This window comes from Acomys minous, assembly GCF_964271855.1.
Source record: "Acomys minous genome assembly, chromosome: 5".
NCBI lineage: Eukaryota > Metazoa > Chordata > Mammalia > Rodentia > Muridae > Acomys > Acomys minous.
Genome location: NC_140494.1, coordinates 119,922,318 through 119,937,672, shown reverse-complemented (window position 1 = coordinate 119,937,672; position 15,355 = coordinate 119,922,318). Strand labels below are relative to the sequence as shown.

General features: G+C 43.5%; 1 protein-coding gene across 4 annotated transcripts in view; it reads left to right on the top strand.

Annotated features, from left to right (window-relative positions):
- Positions 1 to 385: 385 nt before the first annotated feature.
- Positions 386 to 15,355, top strand: part of LRRC49 (leucine rich repeat containing 49) — a 95,828-nt gene continuing 80,858 nt past the window's right edge. The window contains exons 1-7 of one of the 4 annotated variants that reach the window (XM_084783842.1): positions 386 to 687; positions 998 to 1,091; positions 1,337 to 1,393; positions 3,731 to 3,818; positions 8,258 to 8,395; positions 8,725 to 8,827; positions 11,241 to 11,444. In XM_084783842.1, the coding sequence (XP_084639968.1) occupies positions 1,071 to 1,091; positions 1,337 to 1,393; positions 3,731 to 3,818; positions 8,258 to 8,395; positions 8,725 to 8,827; positions 11,241 to 11,444 (611 nt within the window). In that variant the 5' untranslated portion in view covers positions 386 to 687; positions 998 to 1,070. The remainder of the gene's footprint in view (positions 688 to 997; positions 1,092 to 1,336; positions 1,394 to 3,730; positions 3,819 to 8,257; positions 8,396 to 8,724; positions 8,828 to 11,240; positions 11,445 to 15,355) is intronic. The other 3 variants (XM_084783841.1, XM_084783844.1, XM_084783843.1) reach the window with 3 other exon arrangements.

Sequence of the window (15,355 nt, the reverse complement as noted above, 5' to 3'; positions counted from 1 at the left end):
TCCTCAGTCATTTTTTAACAGGTCGACAGTCTTGGGGACAGTCAGTAGGGGCTCCCAACTGTGGCGCACTCGGCCCCTCGGGCCGCAGTGGCCTCACAGAAACTAAGCTTCTTCACTGTCTCCAAGTCAGGCTATATCCTTCCTAGCCTCGGCCCAGCGGAAGTGCCTAACTGCGGTTCGAAATGGGAAGGTTCTGGGTATCTTTCTCCAGTTCTTCCTGGCGATTCTTCCAGGAAAACACGCAAGTGCAGGCAAAAGGAATCAAACTTCCCGCGGGCAGAGTTGAGGCGGGTCGTAAAGAGGAAAGGACCGGAAGTCACGGTTACCATAGCCACCGATGTGCCCAGCCTCTTCCCCATCTTATCCTCCTCCGGATCCTCTCGCTGTTTTCACGCCCCCCCCCCCCCCGCCAAAAAAAGCCAGAACAAGGAAGTGCTGACGCACGGGGCCCCACAGATACACCCGGAGGCTAGCCACTCGGACGGACCGCAGATCTGGGGCGAGGACCAGACCGGAAATGGTGGTTTCTATGGCAACCCCTGAGCGGGTTGCCTGGGAGATGACCCCTTTTGGTCTCTTTGAATTTTATCTGTAGCATTACCTCGAAGGAGGATCGAACATCCTGGACAGTATCCTGCCATGATTCCCGGGAAATATCGCTCCGTTTCTGGCCGGGCTGCAAACAACGTGAGCTGGGCCTTCCTGCTTTTTCTTCCTTTTCATTCGTCTTGTCCTCTCTGACTGGAGTCTTTGTCCTAGGTGATGGGATGAATTACTGGGACCAGGGCTGCTAAAGCTATTGTCTCACTGAGGCTAAGGGGTTCCTGGGCCAGTCCGTAGTGCTCCGAGAGTATTTGAGTATTGTGTGATAGGTGTTTAAAATCGTGTCCAGGATCTGAGCTCCCCAGAAGGTGGAGCTGGTCTTCTAGGCAAACCCTGGGATGCCTTTAGTTACCACCTACCCCCTTTCTTTTCCTTCTTTTTTCATTTGAGAAAGGAACCTGTTCTTAGACACTCCCACCTCCTTCCTTCGAACACTGATATATTGACTGGCAAGAGACATAGCAGGGATGCAAAGCCTCAGGTACAAGGTGGGTTAAATCGGTGCCTCCGACATTTTGAAAAATAAATCAATGAAGGCGTTCAATTCTTAGACATGATTTTACAATTCTGGCTATTTTCTGATTATTTACCAGAAAAGCAAACAAAGATGGAGCTTTTGACTGTGTTCCAATTATTGTGATGTCTTGTACTATGGTGTGTGTGTGTGTGTGTGTGTGTGTGTGTGTGTGTGTGTATTAACAATACATTTTGTAATTTAATTTCTGCATTTCAGGTGAACTGTGGACTTCATCTGGTTATTCAAACGTCATCACTTTCTGACAAAAACAAAGTAAGACTTAAGCCGATTTGTATTTAAATTGAAAATAAGTTGTCAGATATTGTACACAAATAGTTGCATGTTTTAAAAATAGATTCTGACCTGTGGATTGAGTATAACTATTTGGTCTTCAATGTAAAGTTGATTTTATATTCTGCCTACATAAAGCCAAATCATCCCTCATGTATCAGCTAGGTCATTCCATTGGTTCAAGAGCCCTCCCTGACATTTAAACATTTCTGTCAAAGTCATTTCTTAAATTTGGTTGCATGACATAATTTAATTGAGAAATACTTTTATTTCTTAGACATAGGTAAAGTGATGGGGTCATTCTAATTGTGACATCTCAAGAAGGACAAAAATGACATTTTAGGAGGGTGTCACTCTATAATTCATTTCAAATCCGAGAAGAAAAAGTAGCTTAGCAGTGGGAATGCTGTTACATTGTTTTCATATTGCATTGACGGAGATTCGTGTGTGTGTGTGTGTGTGTGAGTGTGTGTGTGTGTGTGTGTGTGTGTCTGTGTGTGCCTGTGCCTGTGCCTGTGCCTGTGCCTGTGTCTCTGTGGAGGCCATAGGAGGCCTGAGGAGCTGGAGTTACAGGCAGTTGTGAGACACCTGCCATGGTGTCAGGTACCCAACTCAGGTCCTATGGGAGAATAGCAGGGGTCTTAACCATTGAACTATCTTTCTATCCCCATACCATGTACTTTTGTAATACCTGGGAAATTTCCAGAATATCTGGTTTTTTTTTTTTTCAAGACAGGATTTCTCTGTGTAGCCTTGGCTGTTCTGGACTCACTCTGTAGACCAGACTGGCCTCAAACTTAGAGCGATCTGCCTGCCTCTGCCTCCCGAGTGCTGGGATTAAAGGCCTGTGCCACCACGCCCGGCTGCGTTTTGCTTTTGAGATAAAGTTTTTTCTTCCTTTCCTGCCTCACCTCGGCACTCACATATATCCACCCCCGGCCCTGCCCCACCCTTAGTCCACACTATTTGTACAGTACACTTCCCCCTTTAACGGAATGATACATTCTCAACCATCACGTTTCAGTTGTAGAATGGACATCACGGGAAGAGCTCTGTAGTATAGAGGCCAGATAGACAGCAGCAGAAAGAGAGCAGACGAGGGCTAGAGGTGGGTGAATGGAAGGGACCACTAGCTAAGAGGCTGCAATTGACTAATCACATTGAGATGTGAAAGTAGTGAACACTTCCTTCTTTGAATCTCCTGGTCTCATCATTTGATCATGCCCAACAACAGCTGCATTAATGGAAAATGTGTTTCTTATTAGACTCAGACATAATAGGTTTCTGTAAGGCTTCCCTAGTTGCCTTTGCCAGGTCAGTCCTTCTCTGCCAGTGCAGTGTTGTCAACATCCTTTCTGTACCAGTCACTTCTTTGTGTGTAGACAAGTGATGTTCATAATGATAAGATGCAAGTGCTGATGTGACACGGTGTGTGGATGAGAAACATTATACGTCTTTGAAGATATATTTTTATTTAGAGTTTTTTATGGGTAAGCCTGAGAGGTCATTCTGGTTTTTGCTTTTTAGTTCTGCTATGAAAAGTATTTGAAATAGTTAACATCCTTAAATATGCAATTTTAATATTTTATAATTTGACATGTAAAGGATTTAAAAATCAAAACAGTTCCACCTAGCTTTTATTGTTTGCATTTCTTTTTGATTGAGCAAATAATTCTTTCAGTTATTGTGTTTTCATTAATTATATTTGTGGAGAGCTTGGAAGTATTTTAATCTGATCTTGTGTAACTGACTTTAATTTTATATTTGGAAAATTACACCTCCCATGCAAACTCCAGTTTAGCCCACTTTATTTTTATTATTTATTTATTTATTTATTTATTGTTTTTCGAGACAGGGTTTCTCTGTGTAGCCTTGCCTGTCCTGGACTCACTTTGTAGACCAGGCTGGCTTTGAACTCACAGCGATCCACCTGCCTCTGCCTCCTGAGTGCTGGGATTAAAGGCGTGCGCCACCACTCCCAGCTAGTTTAGCCCACTTTAAAGTTTATAACTCAGTGGCAGTAAGTAAATCCACGGTGGTGCACAACTGCCATGTCTATTCAGTTCTAGAATATACTCACCATTCCACACTCACTAAGCACTTATCCTACCCCCCAGAGACCACAAATATCCTTGCTGCCTTTATGAATTTTCCAGTTGTGAGTAGTTCATACAAATGGAATTATGAATTTGTGGCCCTCCCTGGTATACTCTTGGGTTATCCCTTTTTAAAAGCATATTTTGTCTGTTATCTGATAATAAATTTCATTTCGGATTGTTAACTTATTTCCCTTATCTTTTCTTAAATATTGTTTTTCAGGTTGAATTCAAGCTTAATAGAGAAACACCATCATTTCCTGGCAGGCTGTTACAGCATGACCTGGAGAGAAACTATGCAAGTAGGCAAGGTACTGACAGTGAGCAGGGAGCAGATTCGTTTTCTTTGACAGTACTATTTAATATTGTTGTATGACTAGAGCCAAAGAAGCCGGAATTACAAAATGAAATAGTTCGATTTGTTATCAAATTAGTTCGATATTTGTTTAAATCACAATCGACAATATAGATCTACACACACACACACACACACACACACACACACACACACACACACCACCGTGGATTGCTTCCAATACATAAAAACCCAAGCCTTATTTTAATTTGAATGTAGGTTACAAAAGAGGATAGGGAAAGAGTGGTCTGATCATATATCAGAGATAAAAAATAATGGCTAAGCAGTTAAAATGGAGGGTACGGGAAGATGAGATGAGGATTCTGAAATTAGAAAAGTGGAAAGTCAGGAGTAGAAACAAACTGTCTTCTTCCCACACTGTCACACTGTCACACTGTCACACTGTCACACAGTCAGAAGCCGCAGTCTTGATGTGAGTCACTCGGGAGTTTGTTAAGAATCCGGATTCTCAGTGCATCCTCTCTGCTTCCCGTGCTGGTCTATAGGTTTTGGGTGGTGGTCGGGGTGTGCATTCACGGTACCACAGTGATTCTGACAGGTGTGGTGCGGATGTGGTTTGTGGACCACCCTTGGGCAGATGCTCAGTAATATGATTGGGTTGTACTTCTGAAGGGTGTTTTTAGAATCAAAGTAAGTCATGTGACTGCCAGCCGAGCTAGTTACTTGTATGTGCTAGTAGTAGTCAGTTCCTTGGACATAGCACTGCCTCTCCCCCTTAGGAGCACTTGCTTCCCATTTCTCTGCACGGCTCTGCACCCCATCTCACCCCATGCTTTCTGGCCCTGCAGATTTGCCTGCTGGGTCTAGATGTCTGTGCAAGAAGGCTTATCAATAGAGGTTCTTCAGCTGTCTGTTTCATTACTATATGAACTGAGGGCAGTATTGAATAGTTTGAATATTAAATACTGATTTTTTATTTTTATTTTTTAGTACCTCTGGGCCTTCCTCTTGGACCTCTACAACCTTATGTGTCTTTTCTCTTCCCTCCACCCTCCACCCAGGACTTTGTCAATTCCTGGAACTGACATCAGCCTAGCTCTAGATCTGTAGTGCAGGCAACAGTGGTCTGGTCTTGCCTCTTCGTTTAGTTCCACGTGCTTTTCTAGAGTGTGTGCTGTGCTCTCTCTACTGTTTCCAGCAGTGAGCTGTAGATTGGAGCCTGCAAATTCATTGTGAATTTCTTTCACATAATAGCATCTTACTTTTCCCTTTAGCTATGAATGAAACTTACTTTTTTTTTTTTTTTTACAGTTTTTCTAGAGTTAGAATAAGGAATTGGTGTTAATTTATATTTGTATGATAAGTCGATAAAGCATTACTAGATATCTACTGATGAGGAAATACTATGGATGTATTATAAACATATAAAATAAAAATACGTTTAGGCAAAAAAAATTGAAAAAAAAATCTTTTTTGTTATTTTGAGACAGGGATTCTCTGTGTAGCCTTGGCTGTCCTGGACTCACTTTGTAGACCAGTCTGGCCTCGAACTCACAGTGACTTTCCAGCCTCTTCCTCCTGAGTGCTGGGATTAAGGGCGTGTGCTACCACCCATGGCTGAATTGTTTTTTATTTAAAAGATTCCATTCAAAATTATTGTCTGTGACAAGACACTCATTTGACACATCTTAAATGCAGACTCTGCCCCGTGCCCCTCTTCCATGCTCTAGGCAGGGTTATGTAAGGAAAGCCATGCAGGTTGTAGCTATTATCCTCACCTCTGTCCTTAATTTTCTACAACCTAGAGCATACAACCCTGGAAAATTTTTAGATTGACAAGGTCTAAAAAATTTTTAAAAATCTGTGTGATAAACTATGTTCTCATTGTAGTCCTCCACAACCCATTTCAGACACTTACTAGTTTTAAAAATTAACCACACATACAGTCTACCACCACAACATGACCTAAGTAGCACTCAGTCAAATAAAAGAGCTTGATGTTTCAAAACTCACTCGGCTGAGCCTTGATGTGTCTTTCCTTCAGGCCTTTTGGGGGTTGCTGAGCATTAGCCCTGTGTCCTCAAGGTTTTGTAAGAGCTAGCTACTCCAGTGATGCTATGAAAATCTCATTAAGTCCCTTAAGTAATCAGGTAAAATCTGGACATGGCGGGAGGAGGAGGCAGTGCTCCCCTCAGTGTGCTGTGCTGTCTGTGCAGCCACTGTGTGTCTACCGCAATCTCACATGTCCACTGCCAGCTCCCCAGCCTACACCATGCTGAGTGTTTTAACCAGCTGTAGAGCATTTTGCCTCTAAGCACTTTAAGACACCTACTTACATACAATGCAGCAATTTCTGGTTTTCTTTCTTCAATAGAAGTAACACAAAGTGGAGTTTCAGTTCAGCTCATATAAAGTGGGAAAGCAGTTCATCTACTGACTGCCTCCTGCATTTAAATTCTGCTAAGATGTAAAGTGAGACTAGCTCTCAGGAGTTTACAGAACTGGTGAGGAAGTCAGGGCCAGGGTGACAGAAGAGTGGCCCCAACCCTTCTGTGAAAGTCCTGACATCTGGGGGCAGCCAGATGTGCTTAGACAGACGTAAATACATGGCTGTTCAGACTCCAGTGTGTCCCAGTGACAGGATCTTGTGTGTAGATTTTAAGGTCTTTTTCTTACCCAGTCAGTTTTGTTTTGCTGTTTATGGTCTGGTGTATATTACATCAATGGTAAACTTATCATGCCAAAGATAATGACAAATTTGTATGTAAGAGGAGCTGAAACATGCAAGGATAGAATTCTTTTATTCATAAAGTGTAAATGAAATTTGTTCTTTGATATTTGCCTCTGCATTCCAAGTCATGGAAGGGTGTGGCCTACTGTTACGTCTGGGATTGCCTGAAGTTTTAATTGGTAATTCAAAGAACCTAATGAAATGTTAATCAGACAAAATGAGACTCTTTATTCCCTTGAAATTTCTTTCTTTATCTTCCACTGTCCTTGACAGCTAATCTTTTTGTTGTAGCTAATCCCTGGGCTGTTGGTTCCTGTGGCTTGGGGATCCTGTCTGTGAGTGTTCCCATTGTTTGAGTTTGTTGATAAGCAGGGTGTTGGTTCCAGATGCTCACCGCTTGGGACAGCATGATTAGCTGTCTTGATCTTTAGGAAAGTGAGATGTGGGCACTGATTGTTGTTTGGAAAGGGTGAGATGATCTGGTCTTGTAGACTCAAAAGGCCAGGCAATACTGATACCACTGCTTTACAGTTAAGAGCCGGTGTGACTTGATTTTAGGCTATTACTATATCTTCAGTGACCTCCTGAAAGTATGTAGCGTGTAGGTTTGGTTTTCTTTTTTCTTTTTTTTCTTTTTTTTGAAATAGGGTTTCTCTGTGTAGTCTTGGCTGTCCTGGACTCCCTTTGCAGACCAGGCTGGCCTCGAACTCACAGCGATCCTCCTGCCTCTGCCTCCCTAGTGGTGGGATTAAAGGCGTGTGCCACCACGCCCAGCTTGGTTTGGTTTTCTTGTCTGGTAGTTTAAGCATCAGAATTCTGTGATAGCCTCGGGTTCTATCATCCAACCTAGTGCTCACACCAAGTACTTCCTTATCATTTGCTGACTTCCGTGGACTTTCTATCTACAGAGAAAAATATGTTAGATATACTCTGGTATTCACATTTTTGGAACTTTTCATCTTTGCTTCCAGACCATTCTATAATCTTCTCGTTCTTTAGAATGTGTCTTAGTCTCTACCTCTTCTTAAACTCACTTCTGATGTTCTTCACTAACCAGTAACTAGGTACACTTAAGTGCAAACGTACTATTTTTCTTTTTAAAGAGTAGCTATAAGTAATTTTAAAATTTATGCGTGGATGTTTGCCTGCATGTGTGCCTGAACACAAGCATGCAGTACCTGAAGAGACCAGAAGAGGGAGCTTGATAGTCCAGAATTGAAGTTACTGATGATTGTAAGCGGCCATATGTGGTTACTAGCAGTCAAACCTGAGCAGCCAGTGCTCTTAACCACTGAGCTACCTCTGCAGCACTGTTTTTTAACATCCTGTGTTTTGCACATTGTTCTAGCTTACTCATTTCATATGTGTTTTTCTCCAAGATAAAAAGCTTCTTCCTCCTATCAGAAACACTCAACCAACAGCCCAAAGACTTCACAGGGTATCACACTCTCTCTGGATCCTAACTACTGACATTTGTGCCAGTGTCTTGGCAGCATTCTCTAGTAATAGCATTTGCCTACACAGAGGGAAGAAAACGATGGTGAGAGGTTTACATCTGCTGCCCCAAACTGCGTTCCGTTCTGTGTGTATCCTATAGCAAAGACATTATGTAGCTTTGTAATAAAGTTTTTGATATTTTGAAGGAGATGGAGGAGTAATAAGTCCTTCGCCATGTAATAAGTCATCACGCATCTCATCCACAGCTAACGTGACAGAACTCTGTGGGCTGGACTTGAGAACTGCCACAAGCTCCTTGTCAGCATTTGGAGACTCTTCCATTCAGACACCTTCAAAGCCCAGAATCCGGCAGGGCTGTCATAGTGCTGGCCCCAATGTATCTGGTAATGAGGGGCTATCGTGTAGCGTATCGTGGTTGGCATATAGTGTCAGGAATCAGAGCTGTAAAGGGATAAAGACAGTGTCAGTCTTTCTGGATCTTTCTGCTGACCTATAAGGCAAGGGAAAGCTATTTGGCACCCACCGAGCACAGAGCTTAGGGTTGAGAAGAGGAAGGCAAGCCCAGTGTGATATCAGCTTCCAGTACAGAAGCTGTGGAAAGGTCTAGAAAAGCTATCTGTAGGCTTCCAAGAGTTCTAAATGAACAGTGGCTCTGGTTTCACAGCTGTCAAGGTTTGTCATAATCAAGTGATCTCTGTATCATTGTCAATAGGTGATCACAATAATCTGGTGACCTCATCAATGCCGTCATTTCCTATTCTCCAGCGTTCTTCTGAAGAGAAAGTTCTTTACTCAGACAGGCTGACCCTGGAAAGGTGAGGATGTTTTATTTTCTCCTTTTTATGACATCCGTATCTCCTATTTGCTTCCCTCAGAAGCCCTCATCCGAAGGGTGACTTTCTGTGGCCACCTTCTCCCCAGACACAGTCCTTGTCACCTACGCAGACCCACATCCCTGCCTTACTGTCCACCTCGTGCTTAGCGGCCTCTAATGTGTTAAATGCTCACTTATGCTTATTTTTGCGACCTACTAGAGCATAAGCTTCAGCAATGGCTACATTTGGTTGTTGTGTGTCTCGGGCACCTAGGACAGAGTAAGATGGTGTGTAAGGGGGCGAACAAATGAACTCTGATGTCCTTCTTTATTCAGGAAGAGATCTGTAATGGATCATTGGGTGTCAGGTCAGATAGAGCATCTCTGCGCTGCACAGCTGATCTTAGCAGGGTGCAGCTGACACATGCAATTGGCCCAGCATGTGTCAGGGAAAGGCTCTGCTCAGTAGGCACAGTCAAGTAGAGAATAGCATCTCTCATGACAGCTTTAGAAAGTGGGTGAGTTTTGAGAGTCCCATCTTAGACACGGCCTTATGTTTATACTTTTCCCAGGAGTGTTTTAATGTGTAAGGGTATGTAGGGGCTTTCCCTTCAGTCTCTAAAAACATGGGCAACAACAGTTACCCAGGCTTGTGTTACATGATGCCAGCAGGAGCCTTGTTTATAAGAGCAAAGATACAAACTTCTGCTAGCATGTTTGTAATCACTGAAGTTATAGTTTGCATGACCAACATCATCTGTGAGCGTATACAGCACGGGATGAGTGCTAAATGGTTTTAAACTAATTTCTACAAAATCTCTCTCTCTCTGTCTCTCTCCCTGCCCCACCCCCCCACCTCCCACCCCGCCAAGGATTTCACTGCCTAACCATTACTGCCGTAGAACTCACTATGTAGATCAGGGTTGCCTGAAACTTAGCTGCCCATCCTTACCCACCTCTGCCTCCTAAGTGCTGAGATTAAAGATGTGCACCACCATGTGCAGCTTTAAGGGTCTGTTTTTAAAATATCATATCTTCATGACCGTTAATAGTCTCTTTTTGTTCCTGCTCTCCATTTTTTTTTTCCCAAGACAGGATTTCTCTGCGTAGCCCTGGCGCTGGCCTGGACTCACTTTGTAGACTTGGCTGGTGTACAACTCACAGCAATCCACCTGCCTCTGCCTCCCAAGTAACCATTCTTTTTTTTTTTTAATTGCAAAAAGACTTCTGATCATTTCTATATTCTGCCTGTGTTTATAGCCTTCTGATTTATCTTCATCAAAGCTCCCATTCATGTGATTCTCACTGAAGTGATGTTTCTGATGCATAGACAGCTGTCTTTTCCGTGAAGAGCCTTTGACTCTTCGTGCAGAATCCCGCAGGACTGTGTTAAGGTCTGGGTAGAGTCTCCTCACCCGTGTTACGATGGGAGAGTTCTCCAAGGGCCGTGCACTTACTCACTTCACGGAAGAAGGAGTCCAGCTGTCCGTACAGAAGGGGCTCACTGCCGTGTACAACTGGACACGCCGAGACTCATGTCTTCATTGGTCTCGGAGAAGTACGCACGCATTGCAGAGTTAAAGCTAGCGCTGGACGCTCAAACCCAGCGTCCAGCCTCCTGCAGAGAGGCTCAGTAAGGGCCTTGCAGTCAAGCAGTCTCCTGTTGTAGATGGCAGGGTTTCTTCTCACGCTCACGCACATTTTTGAGTCAGTGACTGTAAAAGAAGCCCTTTAGTATGGCTCTTCTCCCACGACATCAGTGACTGATATCAAAGGCATTCCCCCCCCCCCCCCTTTTTGTGATGTGGTTTGACCATCTAAACCTTTCACACAGAAGACAATTATATTTGAAAGGTTTTGATGTTAATGTCACATGAAATAATTGATACTAGAGATGTGCTTTTAAAATACAGTGAGAGTTTACACTTAATTTTAGTAATTACCCTTGTTAGTGTCTACTTTTGGTGTGCAATTTACCATTAAGTTTAGGTTTCATCCCTGAGGGCAAGAAGTGGTCCATATTACCCTTTTCTTTTAAAAATACTGATTTTTTATGTGTGCATGAGTCCCTGAGTGTCTGTCTGGACCACATATGTGCCTGAGCCCGTAAAGGTCAGCAAAGGATGCTGGGTCCCTGGAATTGTGGTTACAGGTGATTGAGAGCTGAGTTGTGACGTCCAAGGAACTGAAACTGGGTCTTTTGTAAGAGCAGTAAGTGCTCTTAACTGCTGATCCATCTCTCTAGCCCAACATATCTTACCCTTCTCAAAGCCTGGATGTGTGCGCACGTACACTTGCGCACGTACATGCGCGCGCGCGCGCGCGCACACACACACACACATTACTTGATAGTGTTTGACAGAGGAAACAGGGTGCTGACTCAGAATCTTACTCACTTTACATTTTTTTTCTAGACAAAAGTTGACCGTGTGTCCTATCATCGATGGGGAAGAGCACCTTCGTTTGTTGAACTTCCAGCACAATTTTATAACTCGGATTCAAAATATTTCTAATCTACAGAGGTTAATTTTCTTGGACTTATATGATAACCAGATTGAAGAAATTAGTGGGCTTTCTACTCTGAGATCCCTCCGTGTCCTTCTCTTAGGGAAAAACAGGTATTTGTAAAGCAAACTCTCTGTGTGTGGGCATGTGTTATATGTATTGGGAGGGGTATGCATATGTGGTGTGTGTGTGTGCACTGTACATGTGTGTTCTTATGTGTGTGTGCACATATGTGTGTGTGTATAGGAACATATGCATATAAGCACATGTTTGTGTGGTGCTCACAGTGGGTATAGAGGCTTGAGGAGGACCTTCAGTGTCCTGCTCTGTCACTTTCTCCTATTTTCTTTTGAATCAGGTCTCTCACTGGACCTAGAGCTTGTCTTTTGGGTATGAGGGGGCACTAGACTGGCCGTCCAGTGAGACACGAGAATATAGTCCTATTTCTATCTCTGCAGTGCTATGATTGGTGGACACTGCTACAACCCAGATTTTATGTGGGTATTGGTGATGCAGATTCAGTTCTTTGTGCCTGTAGAGGCAGCACTCCTAGCTGCTAAGCTCTCATGTGGCTCTCGCCTGTCACCTAATAGCATCTGTATAGTGTCCAGGGTAAGCCACAGCAGAGTGCTTCTGTGGGCGTTGTTAGAGGAAAGCCCAGGGGAAGCCAGTGGTAGCTCCTGGCCTAGCATGCATGAGAGCCTGGCTTGAGTTCGAGCACTCGAAAAGTCCATCCTGATCTCAGTCTTGTTGGCATTGCTCCAGTGCCACACCTGAACTAGAAGTGAAAGGAACAATCTATCTTCGACTTTATGATTTTTTAGGATATCTTTTAAGCATGTGTGCTCACTTGAGGCTTGAATGGTCACTTGCTTGTGTTTGCTGAAGGGGACATTTGCTACTTTGTGATTGTAAAATCATTGGCTGGTTCTTTTTTTCAGAGAGTAGTTTCTGTATGTTTTTATTTAAGGCTTTGTTTGTTTTTGACTTTATGTATATGTGTGTATGTTTACTTGAGTGTATGTTTCTGCACCCTTGTGTCCTTGGTGCCTCTGGATCTGGAGTTGCCAGCCACTGTGAGTTGTCTGATGTGGGTATCAATGACCACACCAAACCAAACTCTGCAAAAGCTGCAAGTGCTCTTAACAGCGGAGCCATCCCTCCAACCATCAGTGTCACTAGTTGGTGATAGATCTTATATCACATGTTATTGTCGCATCTTGTCTGTGTACTGCCCCGGTCCCTTTTCTATAGCTTTGTCAGGTAGTAGCTACACAATTGCTGACTCATGGCTTTGAGATTACTCATGATTTTTCATCCAGTTTTTCCGAATAGTTTTTAATACCTTAGAAGGATTAGCAGACTCTTTGCTTTCGCCCTTTACAAGATTTATGGCTGACACTCCAATAATGAAAGATTCCAACAGATTTATCAGTGTAGTTTATTAGTTCAAATGATGTGTTAAGAATTCCACTAAAAAATAAATTACAGAGCTTGAGAGGCTGGAGAGATGGCTCAGTGGTTGAGTATATACTGTCCTGGCAGAGGACCTCAGTTCATTTCCCAGCACCCACAACAGGCCTGCCCTCAACATAACTCCAGCTCTAGGGAACCTGGCCTTCTCCTCTGGCCTCCATGAACACTGTACTCACTTGCCCTCCATACATGTAAACATATAATTAAACAGAAAAAGAAAAGAAAAAGAAATGTTCCACATAGGTCAAGATGATTTAAGAAGTTATAGAACCATGGAATATTAATATTTGAAGTGACCTCAGAAATAAGTCCTTTCATTTCAGAGATGTGGGAATGGAGTGGTTGAAAGGATCTGCCGTAGTCAGCTGTGTATAACTACAACCACACAGCAGGAGGATGTTTCCTGGCATCTCACTGAGCGAAGTGAGGTGGGAAGCCAAGCTGACTGCCAGCTTTAAGGCTTTCCTTCCCAGGGTTCCATGCTGCTCCCCACAGACATGGCTCCTTTCTGCTTCTCTCAGCTATTAGTGTCTAGAACTCACACTTAGTCTGTAGTATCACTGCCTGAAAGTCTCCCTATTCTTTTTAAAATGTATTTATTTATTTTTATTTTATGTGCATTGGTGTTTTGCCTGCATGTATGTCTGTGCGAGGGTGTCAGATCTTGGAGTTAACAGAGAGGTGTAAGCTGCCATGTGGTGCTGGGAATTGAACCTCGGTCCTCTGGAAGAGCAGTCAGTGCTGTTAACTGCTAAGTCATCTCTCCAGTCCTGAAAGTCTCCCTTTTCATCCTTAGGTCAAACTGTTTTCTAGAGATATCTATGATCTTATCTCTCATTTCAAAGAATATTCAGATGCTGGTTTGGAGTGCATTCAGCTAAAATCATCTCTCTATTTTTTTCTGCCTGTCTCTACTTTTCAGTTTCTTATAAACAATTTGTTTTTCTTGAATTAGAAGACAGCATTGTTTCGGCCTTATGAAGTTCATGGGGTTTCCTACTGTGAGACACTTAATGCCCTCGGCTGTGTCCTTACTTTACTGCAATAGAAACAAACTAACCCAGAGTCCTCCTCTTCCTCCTCCTTGGTCTTTGCTTGCACGGTCTGGACAGCTAAGGAGATGCTGTTGAACAGTTGTTGGTCTGCTAGGGCCTGTGAATCAAAGGGAAACGTGTCACAAGAAAACTTGATATACTTTCCAAGATCAGGTGTGCCTCAAGTCTCCATAACTTGTACCTCTGATTCTGAAAACAGCTGCTGGTGCTTGAGGCCAGACATCTTCTGACAAAAGTCCTGTGTAGAGCTCTGGTGAGTTCTGGAGAGCTCTGGTGAGCAGAAGGGACCTGCCTTGAGCATCTCCAGCTCTGTGTTGTAGATGGCCTTCTGCCCCCTGTTGGTAAAAACAGATTTCTCCAGCTTCTTTTGAACCTTGGTAGGGCGGAAGCAGAGCATATGAGCTTCTAAGTTCAGATAACCAGTGGAGCTTCTTCAGTGCCATTGCCTTTATGTACTTTTAGCCCTCAGGTCTCAGGCTCAATGTCATTTACATGATTTCCCGAGAATTTTCTGTCCCACTTTGCTCTGATGACTGCATATGAGTCCATTGGGATCCTAGATCAAAGAGCTCTGATAACTGCACTTGGGTTCCATTGAGCCACTATATTAGAGAGCTCTGATAACTGCACTTGGGTCCATTGAGCCTCTGTATTAGAGAGCCCTGATTACTCTGCACTTGGCTTCCATTGGGCCTCAAGCAGAGTGCCCTGGGTGAAGACAATTTCTCTTGTCCCTGGAGAGTGAGGGTGCCACCCACGCATGAGGACCTAGTTCAGATTTCCATTAAAAAATTATTCCAGGCATGGTCATGTACACTTGTAACTGCAGTGATGGGAAGTGGAGGCAGGCAGGTTGTAGGGACTTGCTGGCCAGGCAGTGTACTCAAAGGTGAGCTTCGGGTTTGGAGAAGCATCCTGCCTCAAAACGAAAAACAAAGACATGATGGCTTGACTTCTGGAAGCATTTAGGAAGTGGATATTGTTCTTTGAGACAATAATAATGACAACAGGAGTAAGTAGCGATGGACCCTTGGTGGTAAGGGTGAGCGTTTCACATGCCCTTCTCCCTACTGAGTAGTGACGGTGTGAATGTGTGGATCTGTAGGAACAAAGAAAAGAAGAAGAACCTTCATGTGCTGTGGGCAGCAGGGCAGGAGACGCAGCCATAGAGCAGCAGTGGATAGACCTAACCACCACACTGGGAGTTTTAACTTTAGCAATGAAATTATATTTCTTTTGTTTTATGTTTTTTTTGTTTTTTTTTAAGCATCATCCTACTCTGTTGCCCTGGCCTGGCTCTGAATTCCAGAACATCTGGACTCAAGTGACCCTTTTGCTTTAGCCTATCAAGTAGTTGGGACTACAGGCAGGTGCCACTGTGCCTGGCACTGCCCCCTCCCCAGCACACGCTTTGACTTAAGGCTAGATATAGAATTGCTTTTCTCTAAAATAAGACATTTGTGCCTCTTTCCCTAGTAGCATACATCTGTTAC